Here is a 21,405-nt window from a genome sequence, read left to right on the forward strand (position 1 = left end):
CCACCACCCAGCTCCCAGCCACTGTCCTGTGACCCCGAAAGGCAGGTCCCAGGAAGTTGAGCTCAGGCTTCTGGTCCTACCAGGGGAGGCACTAATGATGGTGAGGTCCTAGCCCTGCCTCTGACTGTGGCCTTGAGCAAGTCACTTCCCATCTCTGGCCTCATTTTCTTATCTACAAAATGGGCCACCTAAAACCTTCCGGCAAGGTTGCTGCAAGGGGCTGGGGACCAAGTGTGTGGAGCTCCTAGCACACAGCACAGCATGAGACCGCATGCCCTGAACACCAGCTAATACTTAAAGAACTCCTTCTGTGCCAGGCTCTCGCTCGGCGCTCTACATGTGTGAATGTGTTCCATCCTCCTAACAACCCTGTGAGGTATACTGCTACCAGCTCCACTGCACGGAGGGGGAAACTGAGGCCACTAAGCTCTGCCTGGGCTCCTGTCCAAGCAGTCTGGCCTCTGGGTCCCAGTGAAAGGCAGCCATGACCATCACAGCCACTGGGGAAGTCCTGCTCCAAGGGCCACCCCCCCACTCCCCGTGTGCTTACTTCAGGCCCCAACAGGGGAAGGGTATGTGCAGGGTCTCTCAGGAAGGAAGGGACAAAGATTGGGGTCAGAGCCCAGGCCATCCCTCCCATTCGGGCCAGCCTGACCCCATCACAATTTGATGAGAACAAGCGAGCTGAACCACAGAGACACAAGAACAAAGCTGGGGGTCCCAGGGCTGGACCTTCCCCTGGGAGAAGCAAACAGCTCAGCAGCAAAATCCACAGAGTGAAGTTTATTCCCAACAAAGTTCCCCTCCCCCATCCCCAGCCGGGACAGGGACAGACAGGCCGGGGGCGAAGAGGGGGCTCTAGGGGCTGAGAGGCCTCTGAGAAATAGGGAAGGGCCCTGGCCCCCCTGGCCACGCTGTGTCTGGCTCCCCCAGCCCGGCTGAGTCCACTGTGCCTCCCTGCCCAGCCCTCGGGAAAGGGGAGGGGGCGCTGGCTCCTGGGTAGTTCCAAAGTGGAGTGTGAAAATAGAGAGATATATATATTTATATACGCAGTGGGCAGTCCGGCGTGGCACTCACACTTCTGTCTGGAAGTCGCCATCGGGTGGTTCTGTGGGCTCCCAGGCGGTGGCCCGGTGCAGGGCCAGCCGTTCTCGGGGCTTGGGGGGCAGTGAGCCCAGCGTCATAGACTTGAAGGTGCTCCAGCTCTGATGTCGCCGTTGTTGGGATAAGCCAGGACGCTCCCCTGGGCTAGGCTTCTCCTGCGGGGGGGCGGGGGGGAGCGGGAAGGGCCCGTGGAGATGGGCCAATAGGGGCTCACTCACTGCACAGTGGAACAAACTGAGGAGGCCCGGGGAGGGCTGGTGAGGCCCAAAGGTACTCAGCCATCAAATGCCACAGTGGGTTCAAATCTGGATCTGCTTGGCTTCAGGGCTGGGTTCCTGATCCCTAGACTCAGGGTGGCCTCCTGAGACTGTCTCAAGATCCTGGTGGAACCTCCCACCAACAGCCCCCAACCTCCTGAAAACCCCAGGCTGTCACTTATGCCACGGGCAGGCCCTTGGTGCGGCGGGCTGGGGTGGTCTAGGCCAGGGAAGAGGGCGGGGAGGGAACAAGGGCCTCGGAGCTCACCTCACCCCCACCCGGCCGGGGGCACTTACGCTGGCCACGCTCCGATCGGCCGCCCCACCCGAGGACACACTCCACCGCTTCTCCCTCTGCAACGGGGGCCGTGGGTCAGGGTCGGACCCCAGGGGCCACTGCGCCGACTCAGGCCCTGAGCTTCAGGGCAGGGGCAGTCGCCAGCGGAGCCCTCACCTTGGCCGTGGACTGGCTGCGGTAGCGGTCGAAAGTGTGGAATTTCTGGTTGAGCTCGTGGTAGAGTTCCGAGTGCCGTTTCCGGGTGTGCATCACCTTCTGGGAGCCACGGGGTGTCAGAGGCGGAGCTCCGTGCAGGGCACTCGGCATCCTGGGTCCCCACATCCCTGCCTGCTGCTGGCCCCTCCGGGACAAGGCCTGGCTCTTCCTCCTCCCCACAGAGCTACGGGCTTGGGCGGTGAGGGGATGTCGTGGGGGCAGACTCTTCACCAGGGCTTGAGCTGATTTTAGGAGGGGACCCTCCAGGGACACAAACCCCAATCCCCACCCCAAAAACCCAACACACACACACACACACTGTAGCACTCACCTCAAAGTCCAAGTCTGAATACCGTAACTTCTTTCTCTGGGAAAGAGCAACAAGGAGACAGTGAAAGAGAAGGAAATTTTTTTTTTTTTTGTCCTTTGTCTTTTTAGGGCCACACCTGCGGCATATGGACGTTCCCAGGCTAGGGGTCTAATCAGAGCTGTAGCTGCCAGCCTGTGCCACAGCCACAGCCATGCCAGATGCAAGCCGCGTCTGCGACCTACACCACAGCTCATGGCAATGCTGGATACTTAACCCATTGAGCGAGGCCAGGGATTGAACCTGCAACCTCATGGTTGCTGGTCAGATTCATTTCCACTGCGACACGACGGGAACTCTGAGAAGGACATTTTTTACCACGTGCAGGGGCTTTAGGAGATGGAAAATCTGGTCCCCCGGACCTGCCCACTGCATCTTCCCCCAATTCAGGCCCAGGAGTTAGGAATCCCTAAAGGGCAGCCGTTGAGGCTGTGGAAACGAGGTTGGGGCCTGGGAAAGGAGACACCAAGATGCCACATCGCCACAGGCCCGTGGCTCAGGCCCCAGGCCCACAATCTCTGCCACCCCTGCCACACATACACGTGCCACAGCCTGAGGCAGACGCCCACCAGGGGCACACAAGCTGACACAAGCGTAGAGCTTGACGACACAAAGGCCACATGTCGCCATGCAGACTTCCAACGTGGCAAGGACACAGATCCCCCAGGGCATCACAGGGCAGACCCTCCTTCCTCTGAGCCCTGAATTCTACCCCTCTGTCCTGCCCAATCTTGCCCCATCCTCTCTGCCACCAACAGGCTCCTCTCTCCCTGGAAACCTCCGCTTGTCCTGCAAATAGAGGACGCAGGGTTACAGAAACCTACCTTGGACCACATCCTGCTCCTTTTCCTGCTGAACTTGGCCCTGCCTCCCTGGCCTCCCTCCTTCACGCCTCTCCTGGCCCTCACTTACCCAAGGTCACCTTTAAGGCCCCAGCACCCTACAAAGCCTCCAGTGAGGCTGGAGAGGGAGGCCTTGGAGTCAGAATGTTGGCCCGGGAGCACCAGACCACAGACCAACTTTTGCCAGTTAACACTGGGGAAACTGAAGTCCATGGAGAAGAAGGACTGGTCCCATGGGCTTCAAGGATGCCCCCAAAACCATCACCTAGACCTCCCAAGTCCCCGGCCTGCACCCACACTCACTGGCATCTGTGACCCCCCTCCCCAGGTCCTTCCACCTCCCTGCTTGCTCTTTCTCCACCAACCAACCCGGCTTCTGCAACTCGAGGCCCTTCTCGCTCTGCCCTGGACCCTCCCCTGCCCTTCACCATGTGCACACGTGTCCCCTCTGTTACCGGCCACACTGTACTTTCTGGAGGCAGCGGGATGCCTCTACCTGCTCCCTGATGCCCATGGGCATGTACACATGGCTATGCCCGACTAAACAGACTCCAAGTTCCACTGCTCTATCACACTTGCCCACACCAGAATTCTGGACGTCATTCTTGACCCTCTTAAGATGCTGCCACGTTTATTGCTACCTCCCACACAAGGAGCCCAGCGCTGGCCCCTCTTCGGTGGCCCAAGCATGGGCAGGTGTCCACAGAACAAAACCTGCCACGCTGAGCACTCCCCTCCCCGGTGCCTGTGTCGCGTTTTCTGTCTTTGTGATGCCTTCCTGTTTCTGCCATCTGCGGCAGGAGCAGGCACCAAATGTTCAAGACACATTTTGGGAGAAAAACTAAGCTTGCAAACCTTCTAGCTGCTAACTTAGTTTTCTCTGTGCGGAGGATGGGGAGCAGGTTTCTGGGGCCGAACGTGAGCAGCCAATGGTGTCTGAGCTGTGACTCCTGCCCCTTTCCTCATCTCCCCCCCCCCTGCATCCCTCTAAGGAAAGTTCTAGAATATTCTAGAGGTCTACAGGAGGCCACCACCACTTGCTTGCTGCCACTGATCCCCTGCAGGGAACAGGCCTAAGGAGGCCAGAGAGAAGGTGGGGGAGCCACAGAAAACACACAGGCAGGGAAAGAGAGGGGCTTACATTTGCTCAAGAAGACGGGGGCAATTACACAGGCCTATAGGCAGTGCTAGGGGCTGATGGCAGCAGCAATCCCCAATTATCTAGCACTTTCCATCTGCTCCACACAGAGATAAATGAGTTAACACTAGTCCATTAGTCCTCGCCACGAGTCTACCAAGAGGCTGCTACATTCCCCACTTTACAAAGGAGGAAACTGAGGCTCAGAGAGATTAAGGCGAAGGGTCTCAGTGGGGAGATAATGCTCCTGATCTCACCGCTTGCCAGCAGCGCCCAGATCCCAACTCAGGTCTGCGGGGCCCGGAGGCCAGGTGCTCGGCTCTGGCGATGAGGCTTCCCTAGCAATACAGCACCTGGCCTCAGCCACAGGCCCCTTAAAGGAGGGCCCATCCTAACCAGTCACCCCAAAGCAGGCACAAAGGCAAGCGTGAGCAGGCACCCTCAGCACGTGGGGTCCAAGCCCATTTGAGGAGCTCAGAGAAGCCAGGATCCCCTTGGAGCCGCAGTGGGCACGAAGGGAGGAGAAATGCCCAGCGGGTATGCTCCCCAGGACTTTGTGCAGGAGTTGCCAGCTGTCCCTTCCCAGCTGCTGCCTGAGACTCAGACAGACTCAGGCACACAGGGCAGGGGTCCCACCCCCAAGTCCTGCTGACAGCCCCTCACCTCCAGGGAGCCCAGCTTCATGGTGGAGCCGGGCACGGTGCGGGGCATGGTCCGGCTGCGTTCCCCTGGCTCGGGCACTTGGCGGGCACTGGGTGTTGGCGGGGGCGGTTGGAAGGTCATCCCGTAGGGGTTCTGTAGAGACCCATAGGCAGGGCCCAGCCCCAGGCCCGAGTGGTCCACAGACAGGAAGCTGGGGTAGCCTTCGGTGTGGGTCAGCGCCTTGGCGGCCCGTCGAGGGGTGCCCTCGGGCCGAGCCCGCGAGGGATCCTCGCCACCTCCGCCCGCGCCGGGCTGCAGGCTCAGAGTCCTCCGGGGCAGCACCATGTAGTCCCCCTCGGAGCCTGGCTCGGCCGGCCGCAGCCACGTGAGGTCCAGCTGCCGCAGGCCGCCCTCCCCACACATGTACACGGGGTTGGCCTCCTGGGGGGGCGGGGGCTCCCCCAGCCCCGGCGAGGCTGCCATGGGCACCAGGATATTGCCAGGCAGTGGCGAGAAGCTGAGGCTGCCCTCGGGACCCACGAGGCAGGACTTGGGCTCCTCGTCCTCGTCCAGAGACAGGCGGGACAGGGTGCCCGTGATGGTGGATGGGTTGCAAGTGTTGACTTCCTTGAACAGCACTGGGGGCGGGAGTGGAAGGAGGTAAGTCCGGGGGAGGAAGACGCCCCCAGATGCCCTTGCCCAGGCCAGGCAGGCACCAAGCCTCTGAGCTTGGACGGCGGGAGAAAGGGCACCTGGAGTGATGGCACGCGGTTAGCACAGGCGTTGAGAAGGAGGCTATCCCAGAGGCTCCCAGGAAGGCAGGACCAGGAACAGAGCCAAGGCCCAGCTCCCACAGGGCCTGGGTGCAGGTCCTGACCTCTGACCCCACAGCTCCAAGGCTGCCAAAGGGCCTTGCTCCTCCCCGCTCCCTGGGCAGCTCCTCCCCAGGAGGCAGAACTTGAAGGAGATGCTGGTAAGAATCATGGAATGGACACAAAGATAGAGCAGCCCCTTTGCGCCGAGCACCCTGCCAGGCACTTGATATCCCCTAATTCACTGAAGGCTCCCACCGCCCCCCTCCCCCGAAGGACAGCCGTCTCTCCCATACAGGTGAGTTCAGAGACTCCAGGGGCATGCTCTTTGAGCAAAGTCCTACAGCGAGGGGTGTTCACAGCCAACCCAGGGCTGTCTGCCTCTACAGCTGGACCCAGCAGCCAGACCCCTGTCAGGGCCTCCCATGATGGGGCTGGGGCCCCCCCTTCTCGCCATTCTCTGGGGCCATTCTTGGCTCTGCCCTGGCACACTCACCTGTCTGACAAGCCAGATCCACATCTTTTTCAAAGTCTGACTATAGGCAGAGAGGGAGAGAAAAGATAGGCAAAGAGAGAATCCATGTATCACAGAGTGGGGGGCACTCAGCCTCCCCCACCCACCCCAGAGGCTTCGTCCACAGCACACTGCCCACAAGAGCAGAGGGGCCCCAGGCATGGTCTCTGCCAGCCCCAGCTGTCAGTGGCTGAGCCTGAATCAAACCTGGTCTCTGTCCCTTCCCTGCCATGGATGGGGAAGGTGAGGGGTCTAGGGCAGTGGGCTGGAGGTGGCACCCAGAACCCACCTGTGCCCTGCCCAGGCCTCCTCACTCACCAGGATCTGCAGCTGCCCGTTCTTACATGAGTCGGGGGAGTCTTCACTCTCATCGGCCCGGCACACGCCCATCTGGCACTTCACCACATCCTGGACCTGGGGGCGGCAGGTGCCCGCTGGGCCTGAGGCCACCACAGGGCCCCTGGCCACAGCTGGCTCCGCCTCCCACCCCAGGCACCCAGGCGGGTGTGGAAGGAAAGAAGCGCATCCAGCCTAGCAAAGGGGAGAAGGAGCCCCAGGAGGCAGAGGCCGAGGTCAAGGCTGCTCAGGCTATCAGCTTCCACAGCAAGGGATGCCCAGCTCGGGGCCTGGTCGGGGCCTCAATCTTCCCCATCTGTGCAGTGGGGAGAAGCGAGGGACCAGCGTGGTTGGGGGCGGACAGGGGCAGGAGAGGCCCAGCCCACCTCTCGGCGCAGGAAGCAGTGCACAGCCGTGATGACAAAGCCCTGCGCAGAGTTGAAGACAGCAAAGAGGGCCTGGAAGAGGACGGAGCGGCGGTCTGTCATGGCCAGGACAGCGGACATCCAGGTGAGCGCCAGCAGGGGCAGCACCACGCAGGAGCTCCAGAGCGAGGCCCTGCGGACGAGGCAGAGGGTCTGTCAGAGTGGCTCCAGGGGACAGGGCTGAGCCTGGGCCCGCAGGCAGCCGGGGGCCCTGAAGCTGCCCCAACCCGGCAGGGCCCCAAATGTCAAGACCTCAGTAACATCCCCAAGCAGAGAGGGGCTGAGGTGTGGGAGGCAGAGAAACAGAACGAAGACAGACAGCAGAAAACTGGGGGACCGGGAGAAGTGGGAGAGACAGACAGGGACACAGTGGGACTGAGCCAGAGCCAGAGGCAGCATCAGGGGACAGAGATGGAGAAGGTGGAAAGAAACAGTGGGAGAGGAGGAGGCAGACAGCTACAGATGCTGTGAGTTTCAGCCCCAATGTGCACAGAAGCGCAGGCCGGGGCTGCCTCCCCCGAGACTCTGGGAGGGGAGGAGAGGGAGAGAGACGAAGGGAGACGACAGACATAGCGAGAGGGAAGGAGATGGGCAGAGACGCACAGGAAGATTAAACAGGCAGAGAGGACGGAGGACGCACATCACAAAGCACAAATCTTTAGGGAGAAGATGGGGGCCACGGCGGCAGAGGCTCCTCCCCCTTGGCTGCCCAAGGAGGAGATGCCAAGCTCCCAGGGGCTGCTCAGAGCCCCTGGGCAGAAAGATTGTGGCTGGGGCAGACGCTCAAAGCCAGGGTCAGGGCCAAACCCACACATACCCTGCCTCCTTGACAAAGGAGGACAGAGGGAAAAGGGCAGAGAGGCCCTGGCATCCGTGTACCAGTACCAACCCACGAGGGCACAGTAAGGCAGACTTGCCCTACTGGGCCAGGTGCCACACCCAACCCACCCTGTCTCATGAACACTGCCAGTGGGAGAGTCAGACAGGGGTTTGCACAGCTCTGGACAAAGCAGAGACACAGGCAGGGGGCCAAGATCTGCCCTCAGAAGAGCGGTCTGGGGCTGTTGAGCCTGGCAGGGGGCAGGCACAGTGGTCTCCACAGCCCCTGGGGGCAGAGCCAAGACTAAAGAGAGGACCTCACGACAGTCAGAAGAGCTACCAAAGATTAGCCACCAATCCTCTGCCAGGCCCCACAGCGAACATTTTACACACATTAGTCACACTGTGACCAAAACAACTCCAACAAACAGGCATGGGGATTATTATCCCAATTCACAGATGAGGACGTTAGTGTGCCCAGCTGCACAGACAGAGACAGAGCGGGATGCAAACCCAACCTGGCCACCTCTTGAGACCAAGCTTTTAACTGCTCGCCCTGAGAGACTGGGTCAGAGGCAGATGGCAGCCCAAGTGCGAGGGAGCGTTCGCCCACATGGAGCTTCCAGAGATGGGGCCAGCCGCCTCCCCAAGGCAGGGAGCTCCCTGACTCTAGAGGTGTGCAAGACGAAGTTGGGCTCCCACTGGGTCAGGGAGGCTCAGATGGCTTTCCGGCCCTGTGGAGGTGGGGACGGTTGGGCCTGAAGCCTTGGTGGGTTCACGCATTCATTCTACTCTTGTGCGTCTGGGATTTTAAGAGTCGCAGCTGCCAGGGGACATCTCGGTGAAATAATTCCCTACCTCCAAGATTCTGTCCTCCAAGTGATTGTGAGATTCAATGCCTCTGAAATTCTACGTCTCAGATTCTATGACAGATGACAAGACTCTATGATTCACTCATTCTAACATTCTTAGCTTCTGATTGTCTTATTCTAAGATTCTATCGTTCTAATTCTAAGGTTCTATGGGCTCGAAAATTCTAAGGGCTGAAGATTCTATGAGCCTCTGTAGGCTGGGGCTGGAGGAAGGAGTGCGTGGCTGTGCCTGGATAAAACATAAGCCAGGGTGGGGGTGGGGGGGGGAAACGGGGCGGGGAGCAAGGGGTGGGCACAGGAATCTAGCATTTTCTGAAAGGCACAGACATTCGCTCCCTGGGGCCCCTTCGCCACCACAATGCCCAGCCCTTGAGAGCGCGTGGCAATGGGCAAGGCCAGCTCTCCGGGACACTGGGCTGACATCCCTCCTCCCCCCACCACGGCCACTGCCCCCCCTTCTTTAGCCCCTGCCCGCCCCCCCTTTCCCCGCAGGGGCACAACTAACATGGCGTTCCTGGCCGAGGCTGAGCTGAGCAGGGGGCTGGGGACCGCTCCACACGCTGAGCAGGGGAGGAGCAGGCTGGCCCAGGGGCACCGCTCCGACCTCGGGGGGGCGCCACAGACATGGGAGAAGGGGGGAGACACATGGGAAGTGGGAGGAGATGGGGCAGCATGAGCCCCGAGTGGGGTGGGAGGGGGAGGGCAGATGAGAGAGAGAGAGGCGGGTTAGGGTGGGCGAGGGGCTGCAGCCGAGCACACCAGGTGCCCACCTTGCCTGCACCCTTGATGCACCGAGGTCAGGGAGCCCCGGTCACACCATCAGGCCCTGAGCCTCCAAGAGTGGCCTCGGCCCTCCCTCCCTACATCACGTCCCACGAGGCCGCGTCACAGAGACCCCTGTCCCCTTACCCGGCCCTCTGCTTCTTGGACTTGTCTGAGATGCCATCGCGAGCCATGAGCTTATTGAAGACGATGATTCCAATGAGCATGTTCACCTGGGGCAGGTGAAGGGGTCGGGGTGGGGGGGGGACAGGATCACCAGGGGCCCTCCTGGCAGGGAAGCCCTGGGGGAGGAGGCAGATGCCCCTCCCCTTGGCCCCGCCCCTCCCAGGACACCGAAGGGGCACATACCAGGACAATGACAGCCGCAGGGCCCACAAAGGCATAAAGCAGGCCACCCTCCAGAGAGAGCCAGCAGCTGGGGTGGGGGGAAACGGGGTATCAGACTCCCAGTGGGCGCGCTCTCACCCTCAAACTCCATCCCTCGGTGCTCCCTGAGTGACCAGGTCCCACCCCGCCTGGGGCCAGGACCCGGACAGGGTGAGAGTGAGCCTCCATCTCCCCTCTGACCCAAGCCCTGGGGCTATCCCCGGGGTCAAATAAGGCTGATCCCTGAGCTAAATGGTTCTGAGACTATCCAATCCCAACACATCCGTTTACAATCAGGGAAACTGAGACTCAGAGATGGGGAGAATTTGCCCAAAGTCCCACAGCAGGCATGGGCCAGGAGGGCAGGCTGAGAAGCCCAGAGCCCTATCAGGTCCACTAACCACCCCCCAACCCCCGCTCTCCCCGGGAGGCCCACGTACTAGCTAGATGTACCGTATCCTTTGGTGCGGGTAAAGCCGACAGACACAGCCACCACCAGGGCAGGCAGACCTGGGGGAGCGGAGGACCCAGAGTGAGATGGCCGCCCGTCCTCGGGGTCCCTCATCCTCCCAGACCCCCAGCCCAGCTGACCCCTGTGCCCAAAGAGTGGGACCAGGGCCAAAGCTGAATGTCTACTGGCTTCCCCTGCCCCCCAAGGCCCAGTGACAGGGTCCAGCCTGGGCCCTGCTCACCCCAGCCCAGGCAGAGAAAGCGCTTGCGGACAAGGCGGGTGCGCATCCGTCCAATGACAGCCAGGTAGGATTGCCAGGCCTCCGTGAGCACCCAGCAAAAGGACGAGAGGAAGAAGAAGTGCAGGAAGGCGGCTGTCATGGTGCACACGCCCTGCAGGGAGAGGGAGAGGGCGGGTGTGGCCCTGAGCAGCTGCCCGGGGAGGAGGCGCCAGGCTTCCCACGCCCGCCACTGGGCGCTGCCACGGCTGCCCACCCGAGCTCCACCCCCTACAGAGCCCTGCCAGGCACCCCCGTCTTCCTGCACCCACACACAGCACGACACAGGCCCGGTGACATGCACATGGCATTCGGCATCCAGGAGGCGGGCGGGCAGGCTGCCCACGCGCAGACGGGGCTGGCAGGGAAGGGGCAAACTGGAGCACCTGCTACGTCACAGCCGGGCAGGCCTGGCGCCTGGCACCTGGCACTATGCACGGAAGGCCGAAGGTGCACGAGGCACAGCCAGCACTGTTAGATCAGATACAGGTAAGAGGCTTTGCTTGGGCTCCACGTGGCTGCAGATACCACCCAACACATGTGAACACAGGCGCTCGGCTCACATACACGCTCACAGATGTACACAGACATCCGTCACTGAAGTACACATGCCCCCTCTCCAATGCCCTCGTGTGTGCTCACACACATAGTCGCCCCCGCACACCCTCACCCAACACCCGGCTCCGGCGCCAACACACATTGTCACCTAAGTTTCATACACACGAATACACGCACTGGCACCTGCAAACACCCTCTGCCCTCCCACCTTCACCCCAGTCTCACACCCCGGCACCCCTGTGAGCCTGCACCTGCCTTGCTCAGCACCCGCGACTGGCCCACAAGGATCAGGATGTTGGATGCCAGAATGGACAGGCAGAAGTTCAGCAAGATGATGGAGCGTTCAGATTTTATGAACCTGGGAGGGAACGGTGGGCAGAGACAGGGAGCTGGCTGTCCTGTCCAATCTGTGGTGGCCGGCCACCTCCCGCCCGGCCCTCCCCCGCACCGGGCATCCCACCTACCTCCAGAAGGCAGCATAGATGGCAAGGAGGGTGAGCAGCGCCATGCAGGACACAGCACAGCCGATCACAAGAGGGACAGAGGGGGAGCCGGCCAGCTCCAGGGTCTGGGGTAGAGGGTCAGAGAGTTATTGGGAAAGGGCAACTGCAGGGGTGCCCTCGCCCTCCCCGCATCCTGTCTAGGAAAGACTGCACCTGCCCCTGTCTCACACTCATGCACAGAAAGGGACTCACCATGATGGCATTCACACACGCACGGAGCAGACCCAGTCACATACATGGATGTATATTTATGCTGTCACCCACATTCTTCTGCACACAACTAGCCACACGTGTGCATACGTGCATGCAATCGCCTGCTGCCACACACCCTGCATGTCATCGCTGGGAGCACCATCCCAGGGGGCACAGACTTCCACGTGCAAGCCCACAAGTACACCTACTCAGACGCCACGTGGGACCACCTAGGTCCCCGCCAACACCATCGCAGATGGCCGCTGGCAATCCAGGTGCCTCCTCTCCTGCCCAGCCCAGCCCTTCCCTCCCACTCACCAGGTCCTTGGGTGGCTGGGCCAGCACAGCAAATGTGGACAGGTGCTGGCACTGGCAGCGGGTGTGGGCTGCCTGGGTCTCCAGGGTCTGGCAGCTCTCGGTGTCCCAGTCCCCTGAGCTGGCGTCTCTTGGGTAGGGGGAAAGGGGGAGTGAGCCCCAGCCCAGCTCTGCAGCCCTACCCCCAGTGCTGGCCACTTCCCAGGGACTGGTAAGACCCAGGGCAAGGCCACAACCAAGAGACAGGCCATGGGAGGCCCAGGACTTGCCCTGGATCCCTCAGGCCAAGGATAGCGACAAGGAACCCTCCCTCTGGGCTTCCAGGCAGAACGTCCCCTCCTGAGGGAGCAGCCCTTCCCCACAGAGAGCCCTTGCCCAACTCACGCTCTGGAGTAGTCCCAGCTGGCACAGTGGGGATCCGTGGTGCCCTGGGGAACAGAAGACGTGGGTGCAGTGGGCGGTGGGGCGCTCAGCCTCTGACCATCACCCGACCTGCCTGCCATGGCAGGCCCCACCCAGGTCAGCCTACTGTCAGGGCAGATGACCTCCCCCTCAGACAGGCCTTTGGCTGCCCTTGCTGGGGTCTACCCAGGGCCCCCACTCACGTTGATGATGTAGGAGAGCTCCACTGTGATGAGGGGCTCAGCTGGCGGCTGCGTGGGGGGCCGCACGGTCACTGTCATCACCCTGGATGTGACAGCCAGTGGGGGCCTGGGGGACAGAGCCTGAGGTCAGCTCCTGCCAGCAGGTGCTCGGACCCAGTCAGGAACCCTGAAGGTGCTTTTGGATCGGGAGGAGGAGGCTACCGTGGGGCCAAGGCCAGGGAAGGCCTAGAGTTCAGTGGGGCCCAGGACATTGGGTGAGGTCCAGAGCTCAGGCCAACACCCCCAGGATCCCCCCTGGGCCTCTGAGAGCTGCGCACAGGTCTTCGAGAAGCACCTGTGTCCAGAGCCAGGCGAGGGAGTCCCCGAGGCTGCAGATGGATCTCTCCGTGGCCAGCTCAGGTCCAGCCCTCCTTCCCTTACCCAGGCCTCCCAGGACCCTCAGCTGCCCCCCATCCACCCCTCCCAGGGACTCACCTGGGAGGGGGCAGGATGAGGCCAAGGGTGCGGTAGAGCACAGCACCAATCACAAAGTAGGAGGAGGCCTCTTCAGGGTCCGCAGGGAGGAGGCGCTGGTGGGAGTGGCCTGGGCCAGGAGGCACGGTTCCTGGGCCTCTCCCCCTGCCCAGGCTGCCTGCTGCCCCTGATGCAGATGCGGCCGGCTTCCCTGGGGAGGAGAGGCTGAGCACCTCCTTGGGGAGGAAGAGGCGGTCCTCTGAGTGCCTCACCCAATCCTTCATGCCCCGGCGGCCCCGCATGGGGAATGTGATGTCGCTGGACACAGCCGAGACGGGCTCGCGCTGAATGCTGATCACTGCGGGGGCGAGACGGAGGCAGAAACAGAGGGGACAGTCACGAGGGAAAAGAGAGGTGTCGGGGAGTCAGCGGGAAGGCAGGTGCAGACACCAAGGTTGGTACAAACACAGAAGTGGGTACAGGGAGAGACACGGAGAGAGGGACACAAAGAAGGGGTTAGAAGAGGAGAGACAGGGCCCAGAGAAGGAGAGAGAGGAAAAGAGGAAGAGCCCTCAGAAATCATCCCTCCTCCATGGGAGCCCGGGTTTGGCCACATCCAGCAGCCCTCCCCTGCCTGCCTCCTTGTACCCAGGTTATCCGTGACAATCAGAGAGCTCTGGAAGGCCTTGAGAGCATCGCCCACCAGGTGAATGAAGTCCTCCACAACACGGAGCAGGTGCACAGAGCCAGGGGACACCTGGGGACAGAGAGCATGTAAGGGGCCAAGGCAGGGGTGGGTCATGGGGGAGGAAGCCTGGAAGCCCAGCCTCTCACCTGCTGAGCATCGTCCCACTTGTCCTTGTTCTCTGCATCCACCATGAAGCTCACTACCTGGAAGAAGCGCTGGGGAGAGAGCAGTGGGTGTCAGTAGGTCCCAGCCCCAGGGACAGTAGCTTCCTTCCCCACCACGGCCCCACTTGCTGCCCCCAGAAGACTCTGCGATGGGAGCCTGGCCTCTGGCTTCGATCCAGGGCTTCTGAACCTTCAGCCCTCCTTCCTCTTGATGGGGCAGAATGGTACCTGCACATCATCAGCCGAGGGCACATAGGTGGCCCTCTTGAAGGTGTCGGTGACATTCCTCAGAATGTCCACGGAGAAAAGCAGGTCCCCACTGTAGTAGGTGCGCCGGGCCAGGAGCTCCTGCAGGCTGCGCACCACTTGCGACATGCCCTCGCCCGCCAGCATGCGCTGCCCTTTGGCCAGGTGCTCCCGAAGCTGCAGGTGACAGGAGGCCTGCTGTCACCAAAGTGTCAAGAGCTGGAACCAGTCCCTGGCCCATCCCACTCCAATCCACCCACCCCTTGCATCCAGAGGGAAAAGGTCAGACAGAGATGCTCAAAAGGGCTCAGAGGGAGACAGAATCTAAGAAAGAGACCCATGAAGAGAGAGAATCCCCAAAGATACTTACAAAAAGACCGAAATAGAAACAGCTAGAGAAGAAAGGAGCTCAGATATACATATCAAAGATGATAAGCACAGTTCGGGGACAAGGCACCTCCCTAATCCAGGGGGGTCATGACACGCCAGAAAGTAATGCGTCCTCTCTGTCTCTGTCTCTCTCTCTCTCGTTCTCAAACACAAGCTCCAAGCACAAACACAGCAAATACCAGTTACATTCAGACAAGTACACACATGCCACATTTGCTGGCAGCATTCTTACCCCACGGCAGGCCCTGAGCTAGGCCCTGGGGACGTAGAAATAATTTCAACTTTGTCCCTGCCTTCAAGGAGCTTCCCAGTCTAACAGGACAGATATTGTGATGAGGACTCAGATCACCTAATGACTGAGAAGCTCCAGGAGCTGGAGGAGCACAGAGGCAGGTCCCAGAGATAAGGGAAGACACGCCAGAGTCGGGCCCTGAGGGATGTGTAGGAGTTTGCCAGACAAGGAGAGGCATGGCCCGGCAAAAGTGGGCAGAGTATGCATGTCAAGGCATCAAGCTCCCCTAACTCCCACTGGAGTCTGGGACAGACCCCGTGTCTCCCCGCCTCCAGCTCAGTAGGATGCACTCACTGACAGATACAGGTAGCGGTACTCGTGAGAGATGCAGCGGGCAAAGCTGGGCAGCCCCCAGTAGGCCACACCCTGGGCACTGAGGAGACAGCGACGGCTGGCAGAGCCTGCAGGGGGACAGGACCGAGGGAGGGGTGTCAGGGCCAAGCTCTCCTCCACTTCACTCCACTCTTCAGGATGGAGGCTCAAAGAGACTGGGGGCCCGGTAGGGGGCAGCAAGCATGGCAGGGGTGGGGGATCCACCTGCCCCTCACCTGAGGCGTTGGGGGGGCACTTGTTGTAGATGATCTCGCCAGCAGCCGCCTTCTTCCACGTCATCAGCATCACGTACTCGTCCCTGCACATCTCATGGAAGGCTGTGGGTACGGCGGACAGGCTCAGCCAGGCCCACGCACTTGCCCCCCAAGCCCCAGGGTCCGGTGGGCCATACCTGGACACCTCTTCTCACTGCAGGGCTTCACCTCCTCCCCGGTGCCCTCGCAGGGGTAGCCCTGAGCACCCGTGGCCTGGCACATGCGGAAGCGGCGCTGCCAACCTGTGTCACATGTCTTGGAACACAGGCTCCACGCATTCCACGGCCCCCACTTGCCATCTGTGGCTGCGGAGAGGAGGGGCGTGAGTGGCCCCAGGCGCCCCCTGGGCCAGGGCTGCCACCTGCCCACCCTGCGCTGCGCACTCACTCACCCGGGCACTCAAGGTTGCCGCACTCGCGGGTGTCAGTGAGGGCCCCGGTACACGTGGCCCACGCTGGGCCTGCCACACTGCACTTCCTGCTGCGTTGCTGGGTCCCGTTGGCACAGGACGTGGAACATGGGCCCCATGGACCCCATTCTAGCCACTGGCCTTCCACTGCATGGGGAGACACAAGCAGGGGTGGCTGTTGAGCAAGGGGTATGTGGGGACAGGTGGGGCAGAGCACTGCAAGGAGATGTCAGAGCCTGCTAGGCATTCAGACCTGAACAAGGCCAGACCCACTGGAGAAGGGTGGCTGAAGGGGGGCTAAGGGAGCTGGTGGTGCCTGGGCCTCCCTGCCCACCACCAGCTCCAGGAATACAGAACCCCTCTCCACTTGGCATGGAGACACACGCTCTCTTGTGTCTAGGGAAATGGGCCTGGGGCCACCTTCTGATCTTTGCCCACAGGTAAGCCCAGCTTTGTGTCCCTTCACAGGCCAGCTGGCCATGAGCCGGAAAGTCTTATGAACAACAAGCAAAGGCTCAGGGGAAGGGGCACTGGCAAGCAACCCCCTTTGGATGGGTCTCAGGTGCCAACTCCAAGGATAAATTGGGCCAAGTCACCTCCCACGCCCAAAGGTAGACTTTGTCAGTCTCCCCATGCTTGGTCAAAGTTCATGCCCCCCCCCCCAGGGGCAGGGCACTGGACCTGACTTCCGCCCCTCTCCCAACCCCACCCGGCTAGACAGCCCGCCTGGAAGCCCACGGGTGCTACTGACCCGGGCAGGCAGCCATGCTGCAGAGCTTAGTCTGCAGCTCGGGACCCTCGCAGGCCTTGCCGCCGTGCTGGGGGGGCACGCAGGTCCGCATCCGGCTCCGGGACCCCCGCCCGCAGCTGCGGGAGCACAGGCTCCAGGACCCCCACTCCTCCCACACGCCGTGCACTGCAAGGAAGCACGTGGCCTGTGGCTGGGCGGCACCTCGGCCCCGCCCACTGCCCATCCACCCACCAACCAGGAGCTCCGGCAGCTCTGCCGCTGCTCCTCATTGGCTCTGCCCTGGACCCCAGGACTCCGCCCTTTAAGGGGATGCTGAAGACACAGACTTCAAGTCCCAACTCACACAGGATACCACCTGTGGATACCGGACTGGGAGACTAGAATCAACCCAGGAGGGGAGCCAGGGGTCCTCCTCTCCTGGGGGCACAGGAAAGCCCAGGAAATTAATATTTCCCTTTGCCCCACCCCCACCCTCCCCACCCCCAGACCCAGAGCAAAAATCCAACATGGCAGGCCTGGGGCAAAAGAATGCCCCACCCAACCCCAAGCGGATGGACAGACAGACAGACATGACCCTCTACATAGACACTGACACAGAGCTCACGTTCTGAAACACAGCTTTGCCCCAGCCTTTGCAAGCTCTGGGCACACCCCCAGTTGCCAAGACCCCTTCCCAAGTAGTCCTACTCTAAATTCCCAGCGAGGAGCTCGTCTGGCCTGGGCCCCACTTCACACCCTTAGGCACAAGGGGCAGGACGGGCTGTTCCCCCACCCCGCAGGCACATGCGCATTCTCAACAACTCCATGCCAACTGAGAAAGGCTTCAGGGTCTAGGGCAGGCTCCCTGGGGAGTGGGATACGGTGTCAGAGGAGGAAGGGGATGGCCAGAGAAAGTTGCATTTTTTAAAAAGTGGCTTTTGTCTTAGATCTTGAAGGACAGGCTGAATTCAAATATCCAAAGTGGCGGTGGAAGAGACAGGAGGAGAACAAAGTGCAGAGCAGTGGGAAAGCGCAAGAGGTGCTGGTGTGGCCAGAACATGGGGAACCCCACAGGCGGCGAGGGGAAAAAGAAAGATGCCGCCTTGATTACCAGGACGTACTACACAGGCCCAGAACCAAGCCAGCTGGTGCCGGACTGGGTCTGATTCATCTGTGTCACCAGTGCTCTGTGCACGGCTGGGCATGCTGTGGGGGCCCGTCAAGTTTGCTGAATGAAAGGAGGAGGCAACCGACCATCTTTGGAAGATGAACCTGCCCAAGGCTCAGGCAGGACAACCCTGCAGGCAGACGGGGCGGGGAGGACGGGCATACCTGGGCAGGTAGCTGAATTGTTGCAGGGCCGGGTCTCCCGCAGGGGCCCGCTGCACAGGGTCCCATAGGGGGAGGACACGCAGGAGCGGGTCCGCACCTGCAGGCCCTGCCCACACGTCAGGGAACACACGCTCCACGGGGACCACTCCTCAGCCGCCGGGTCGCCTACAAGAGAGGGACAGCGTCGGCGGCAGGGGGCATCTCCCAGGGACTCGGTCTCACGGGACTCCTCCTACCCTGACCCCGAGTGAGAGGCTCTTCCGGAGGCAACCCAGCCCTGCCCCAGGCCTCACATGGCAGAGAAACACGACTGAGCTCCAGGACATAGACACAGACACACCAAACACACATGCCACCAGACGCCACAAAGTCGGGCCCCGCCGCAGAGGAAGGGAGGCGGGCCCGGGTTACCTGTCTGTGCCATGTATAGCCCAGGCTCATCTGCAGACCTTGGCCACTGGGTTTTCACCTTCGGTTCCTCTTCCGGCTCCTCACCTGGAACACGGAGGTGGTGGCAGGGGCTCAGCAGAGGCCAGCTCCGTCCTGCCAGAGTGGCGCAGAGCGGACAGCCTTGCTCGCCCTCAGCCCGAGGGTCCGGAACCAACTGCAGGTGACGCTGAGAGAACACCATGTCCTGCCCCTGCCCCTGCCCCACCATCCTACGGATAAGGAAGCTGAAGCTCGGAAAGCCACGCAGGGCTCACCCACGGCCGCACGACCACTTTTTCATGTTTTCCGCGGCCAGACTGGGGGACACTGGAGAGGAGTGGCCGCTCATATCAATGAGCTCTGAGAGGCCTTCCTGCTGAGTGCTGTCCATACCGATCTCCTTAACTCTCCCCTGGGAAGTAGGAAGCTCTGTTTAAAGATGAGAAAGCTGAGGACCAGAGAGGGGACGTAACCTAAGATCACACAGCTTGGTAAGCCTGAAGTCCAGGCTCTTTCCACTCACAGGGCTAACTGCCAGGGCAGACAAACAGCCAAGATAAGCAGCTGCGACCACCGCCTAAGCCAGGGGCAGGGCCTGGGGCCTGGATTCTGCTCTCCAAGCAGCACTAGACTATGACCTGGAGGCACAGGCCAGAATGCAGAATGTAGGTGCCTCCATCCAACAGACCCTACTCCCCACCACTCTGTGGCCGGGGAGCTGCAGGTGTTCTGGGATCTGCTGCTGCAGCCTCAGCCCCCACCTCACCGGGCTCTTGGCTGCCCTGATGGATGTGTCTGGTCTAGGCCTTGGAAGCACCGCCAGCCCTGGAGGAGGGGCTGGGAGCTCCCATTCTCCAAAGCCAGGCCCTCGTGCTCAGACATGAGCTCATCAGGCCCTCTCCCATAGGCTGGGTAGCGGAGATGAGGGCAGACGTGAGTGCAGAAGAGGAAGACCCAGCCCATGCAGAGGCAGCTGGGCAGGTGGGCCCGGGACTGCATTTTGGGACAGGGCTCAGCTCGTGCTGTCCCTAGACTAAAAGGTACTCCTCTCCCCCACCTCCAGGCACTCTTCCTGTTTCTGGAAGCCAGGTCCACACCAGACAGGCACTTTGTGTTTGAAGGAACCCAAGAAGGCTGGCTGTACTCCTTCTGCCCCCTGCAGCCCAGACCAGGCTCTGCGTCTGAGAGAACACCCTTCCTGACCCGGAGTGAAGAGTGGCCACTCTGAGCAAACCTGCTGTCCGGGGGGACCTGAGCTGCCGCTCAGCCAAGCTTCTGGTCTCATCCATTTCTGGGCCCTTGCCTTCACCCCAGCCACCAGTCCCAGGCCCTGATCTTCATCATCCCTGAAACCTCCACGACCCCTGAAACCCTGATCCTCACCGCCACCTCCCCCGCAGGACAGCTTCCGAGTCAGGCAACCCTGGTCCCAAATGGGGCGTGGACACTGACCAGCTGTGTGACCTTGGGCAAATGTCCCTGCCTCTCTGACCCTGTTTACTGACTTCTGTAGGACAATACTCAAAATACCCCCTACCTTGAGGCCTCCAGACAGGAGGCCGTGGAGCCCTCAGCACTCTGCTTAGATGTAGAGAATGTTCAGAAGTCAGTCACTACCTGGGTGATTTCACCAGCTCCCCTCCCCTGACCACCTCCACCCCTTCTGTGCCCTCACGTGCCACCACCTTTCAGCTGCTGGGGCCTCCTCCCTTTGAACAGCTTCTGCCATCCCTCCTGGCCCCACTTTGGGCCCTGACTCTGCCAGGATCACAGAGAAGGCGCTGGTGCCAAGCCTGGCAGCTCCCGAATCCCCTCACCCAGCCCTGCCACCACACCCGTTCAGCCAGTTCCCAGCCCCGGAGTCTTGTGACAAACTGCCTTCTCCACGCCCACCCCCAGTCTGCTGAAGAAACCTACAGCTGTGCCAACCGGCACCACAATAGACTCAGGGCTGCAATCCGCCGGGCACGCGGAGCTCCCTTCCTTCCCCATTCCCCAGCTCACAGGCTGTGCCAGACCTTGACCTCCATCCTCAAGCCCATCTCCAACCCCCCCACCCCGCAACAAAATCCTTTACCGAGAAAGCAGAAGCTAAAACACCAGAGCACCCCCGCCCCAACCTCCACTGACTTCTTGCCCCACCTCTCCAACTCCCAGCCTCCCTACAGCCCTTCTCCTCACAAAGGCCAGACTCTCAGCCGGCGCTGCATCCTATTCCTTTCGCCTTCACAGGAGCATCCATTATCCCCGCTCTCATCAGCATTTCGACAGCATTCTTCTCGTGGCGGCTCAGGAACGCTCGCAGCTCAGGAACGCTGCTCAGGAACGCTCCGGGCCTCTTCCGTTGGTGGTGGGGGGAGCCCTCCTTTGACCTCCCTGCCTTCTCTGGCCGCTGCCCTCAGCTTCTCTTTGCCATTAACGAGTGGTCCACAGCTGGCACTCCAGTTTCTCACCTGCCACTCACGTCCTGGCTCAAATGTCACCTCGCTTGGTAATCCACTGCAGTCTGGCTCCCGACCACATCTTTCGGCTGAAACTGTTTTTGACAGAGTCCTCCGCGCCCTCTTCGTTGCTAAATCCTATGGACACTTTGCAGGCCTTGTCCTGCTTGACCCTTGGGCAGCATTTGGCCCTGCTGACTTGCCAGCCTGAAACGGTCCCCTCCCTGACTCTCCTGGCTTCCTGCTACCTCTCTGGCTCCTCTTCCCAGCCTCCTTGACCAGTCTCACTTCCGGCTGCTTCCAACATCAGGCATCCATGCTTTGTCCTTGTTTGCACAGTACAACACCTTCTCCCCCAGACTTAATTAACCACCTCTGAATGGCTGCTCCCAAGGCATTGTCCCTGGCTGCCCTGTGCTTCACTCCTGTACAGCTTCCTGCCTCCTGAACAGATCCCATGGTGTGTGTGTGTGGGGGGGGGGTGTCCTCAAACTCGGCATGTCCAAAATAGAATCATTTTCTCCTCTCACACCCCTCAAGTCTGCTTGTTCTCCGCCTTCTTCATCTGGAAAA

At 61.0% G+C, this 21,405-nt stretch overlaps 1 protein-coding gene across 13 annotated transcripts in view; it reads right to left on the minus strand.

Annotated features, from left to right (window-relative positions):
- Positions 1 to 768: 768 nt before the first annotated feature.
- Positions 769 to 21,405, minus strand: part of ADGRB2 (adhesion G protein-coupled receptor B2) — a 37,340-nt gene continuing 16,703 nt past the window's right edge. Inside the window, exons 3-31 of one of the 13 annotated variants that reach the window (XM_047793017.1) lie at positions 18,374 to 18,457; positions 17,963 to 18,127; positions 16,652 to 16,816; positions 15,883 to 16,047; positions 15,629 to 15,796; positions 15,453 to 15,554; positions 15,199 to 15,305; positions 14,205 to 14,399; positions 13,959 to 14,027; positions 13,773 to 13,881; positions 13,146 to 13,482; positions 12,672 to 12,777; positions 12,451 to 12,494; positions 12,070 to 12,196; positions 11,521 to 11,624; positions 11,312 to 11,414; positions 10,463 to 10,613; positions 10,211 to 10,280; positions 9,753 to 9,819; positions 9,531 to 9,616; positions 9,127 to 9,225; positions 6,892 to 7,063; positions 6,488 to 6,583; positions 6,152 to 6,191; positions 4,865 to 5,481; positions 2,186 to 2,221; positions 1,816 to 1,911; positions 1,659 to 1,715; positions 769 to 1,259 (exon numbers count right to left, since the gene is read on the minus strand). In XM_047793017.1, the coding sequence (XP_047648973.1) occupies positions 1,074 to 1,259; positions 1,659 to 1,715; positions 1,816 to 1,911; positions 2,186 to 2,221; positions 4,865 to 5,481; positions 6,152 to 6,191; positions 6,488 to 6,583; positions 6,892 to 7,063; positions 9,127 to 9,225; positions 9,531 to 9,616; positions 9,753 to 9,819; positions 10,211 to 10,280; positions 10,463 to 10,613; positions 11,312 to 11,414; positions 11,521 to 11,624; positions 12,070 to 12,196; positions 12,451 to 12,494; positions 12,672 to 12,777; positions 13,146 to 13,482; positions 13,773 to 13,881; positions 13,959 to 14,027; positions 14,205 to 14,399; positions 15,199 to 15,305; positions 15,453 to 15,554; positions 15,629 to 15,796; positions 15,883 to 16,047; positions 16,652 to 16,816; positions 17,963 to 18,127; positions 18,374 to 18,457 (3,923 nt within the window). In that variant the 3' untranslated portion in view covers positions 769 to 1,073. Of the gene's footprint in view, positions 1,260 to 1,658; positions 1,716 to 1,815; positions 1,915 to 2,185; positions 2,222 to 4,864; positions 5,482 to 6,151; positions 6,192 to 6,487; positions 6,584 to 6,891; positions 7,064 to 9,126; positions 9,226 to 9,530; positions 9,617 to 9,752; positions 9,820 to 10,210; positions 10,281 to 10,462; positions 10,614 to 11,311; positions 11,415 to 11,520; positions 11,625 to 12,069; positions 12,197 to 12,450; positions 12,495 to 12,671; positions 12,778 to 13,145; positions 13,483 to 13,772; positions 13,882 to 13,958; positions 14,028 to 14,204; positions 14,400 to 15,198; positions 15,306 to 15,452; positions 15,555 to 15,628; positions 15,797 to 15,882; positions 16,048 to 16,651; positions 16,817 to 17,962; positions 18,128 to 18,373; positions 18,458 to 21,405 lie in introns of those variants that run through there. The other 12 variants (XM_047793015.1, XM_047793028.1, XM_047793026.1 and 9 more) reach the window with 12 other exon arrangements.

Source organism: Phacochoerus africanus, chromosome 8 (assembly GCF_016906955.1).
Source record: "Phacochoerus africanus isolate WHEZ1 chromosome 8, ROS_Pafr_v1, whole genome shotgun sequence".
In the NCBI taxonomy this organism is placed as follows: Eukaryota; Metazoa; Chordata; class Mammalia; order Artiodactyla; family Suidae; genus Phacochoerus; species Phacochoerus africanus.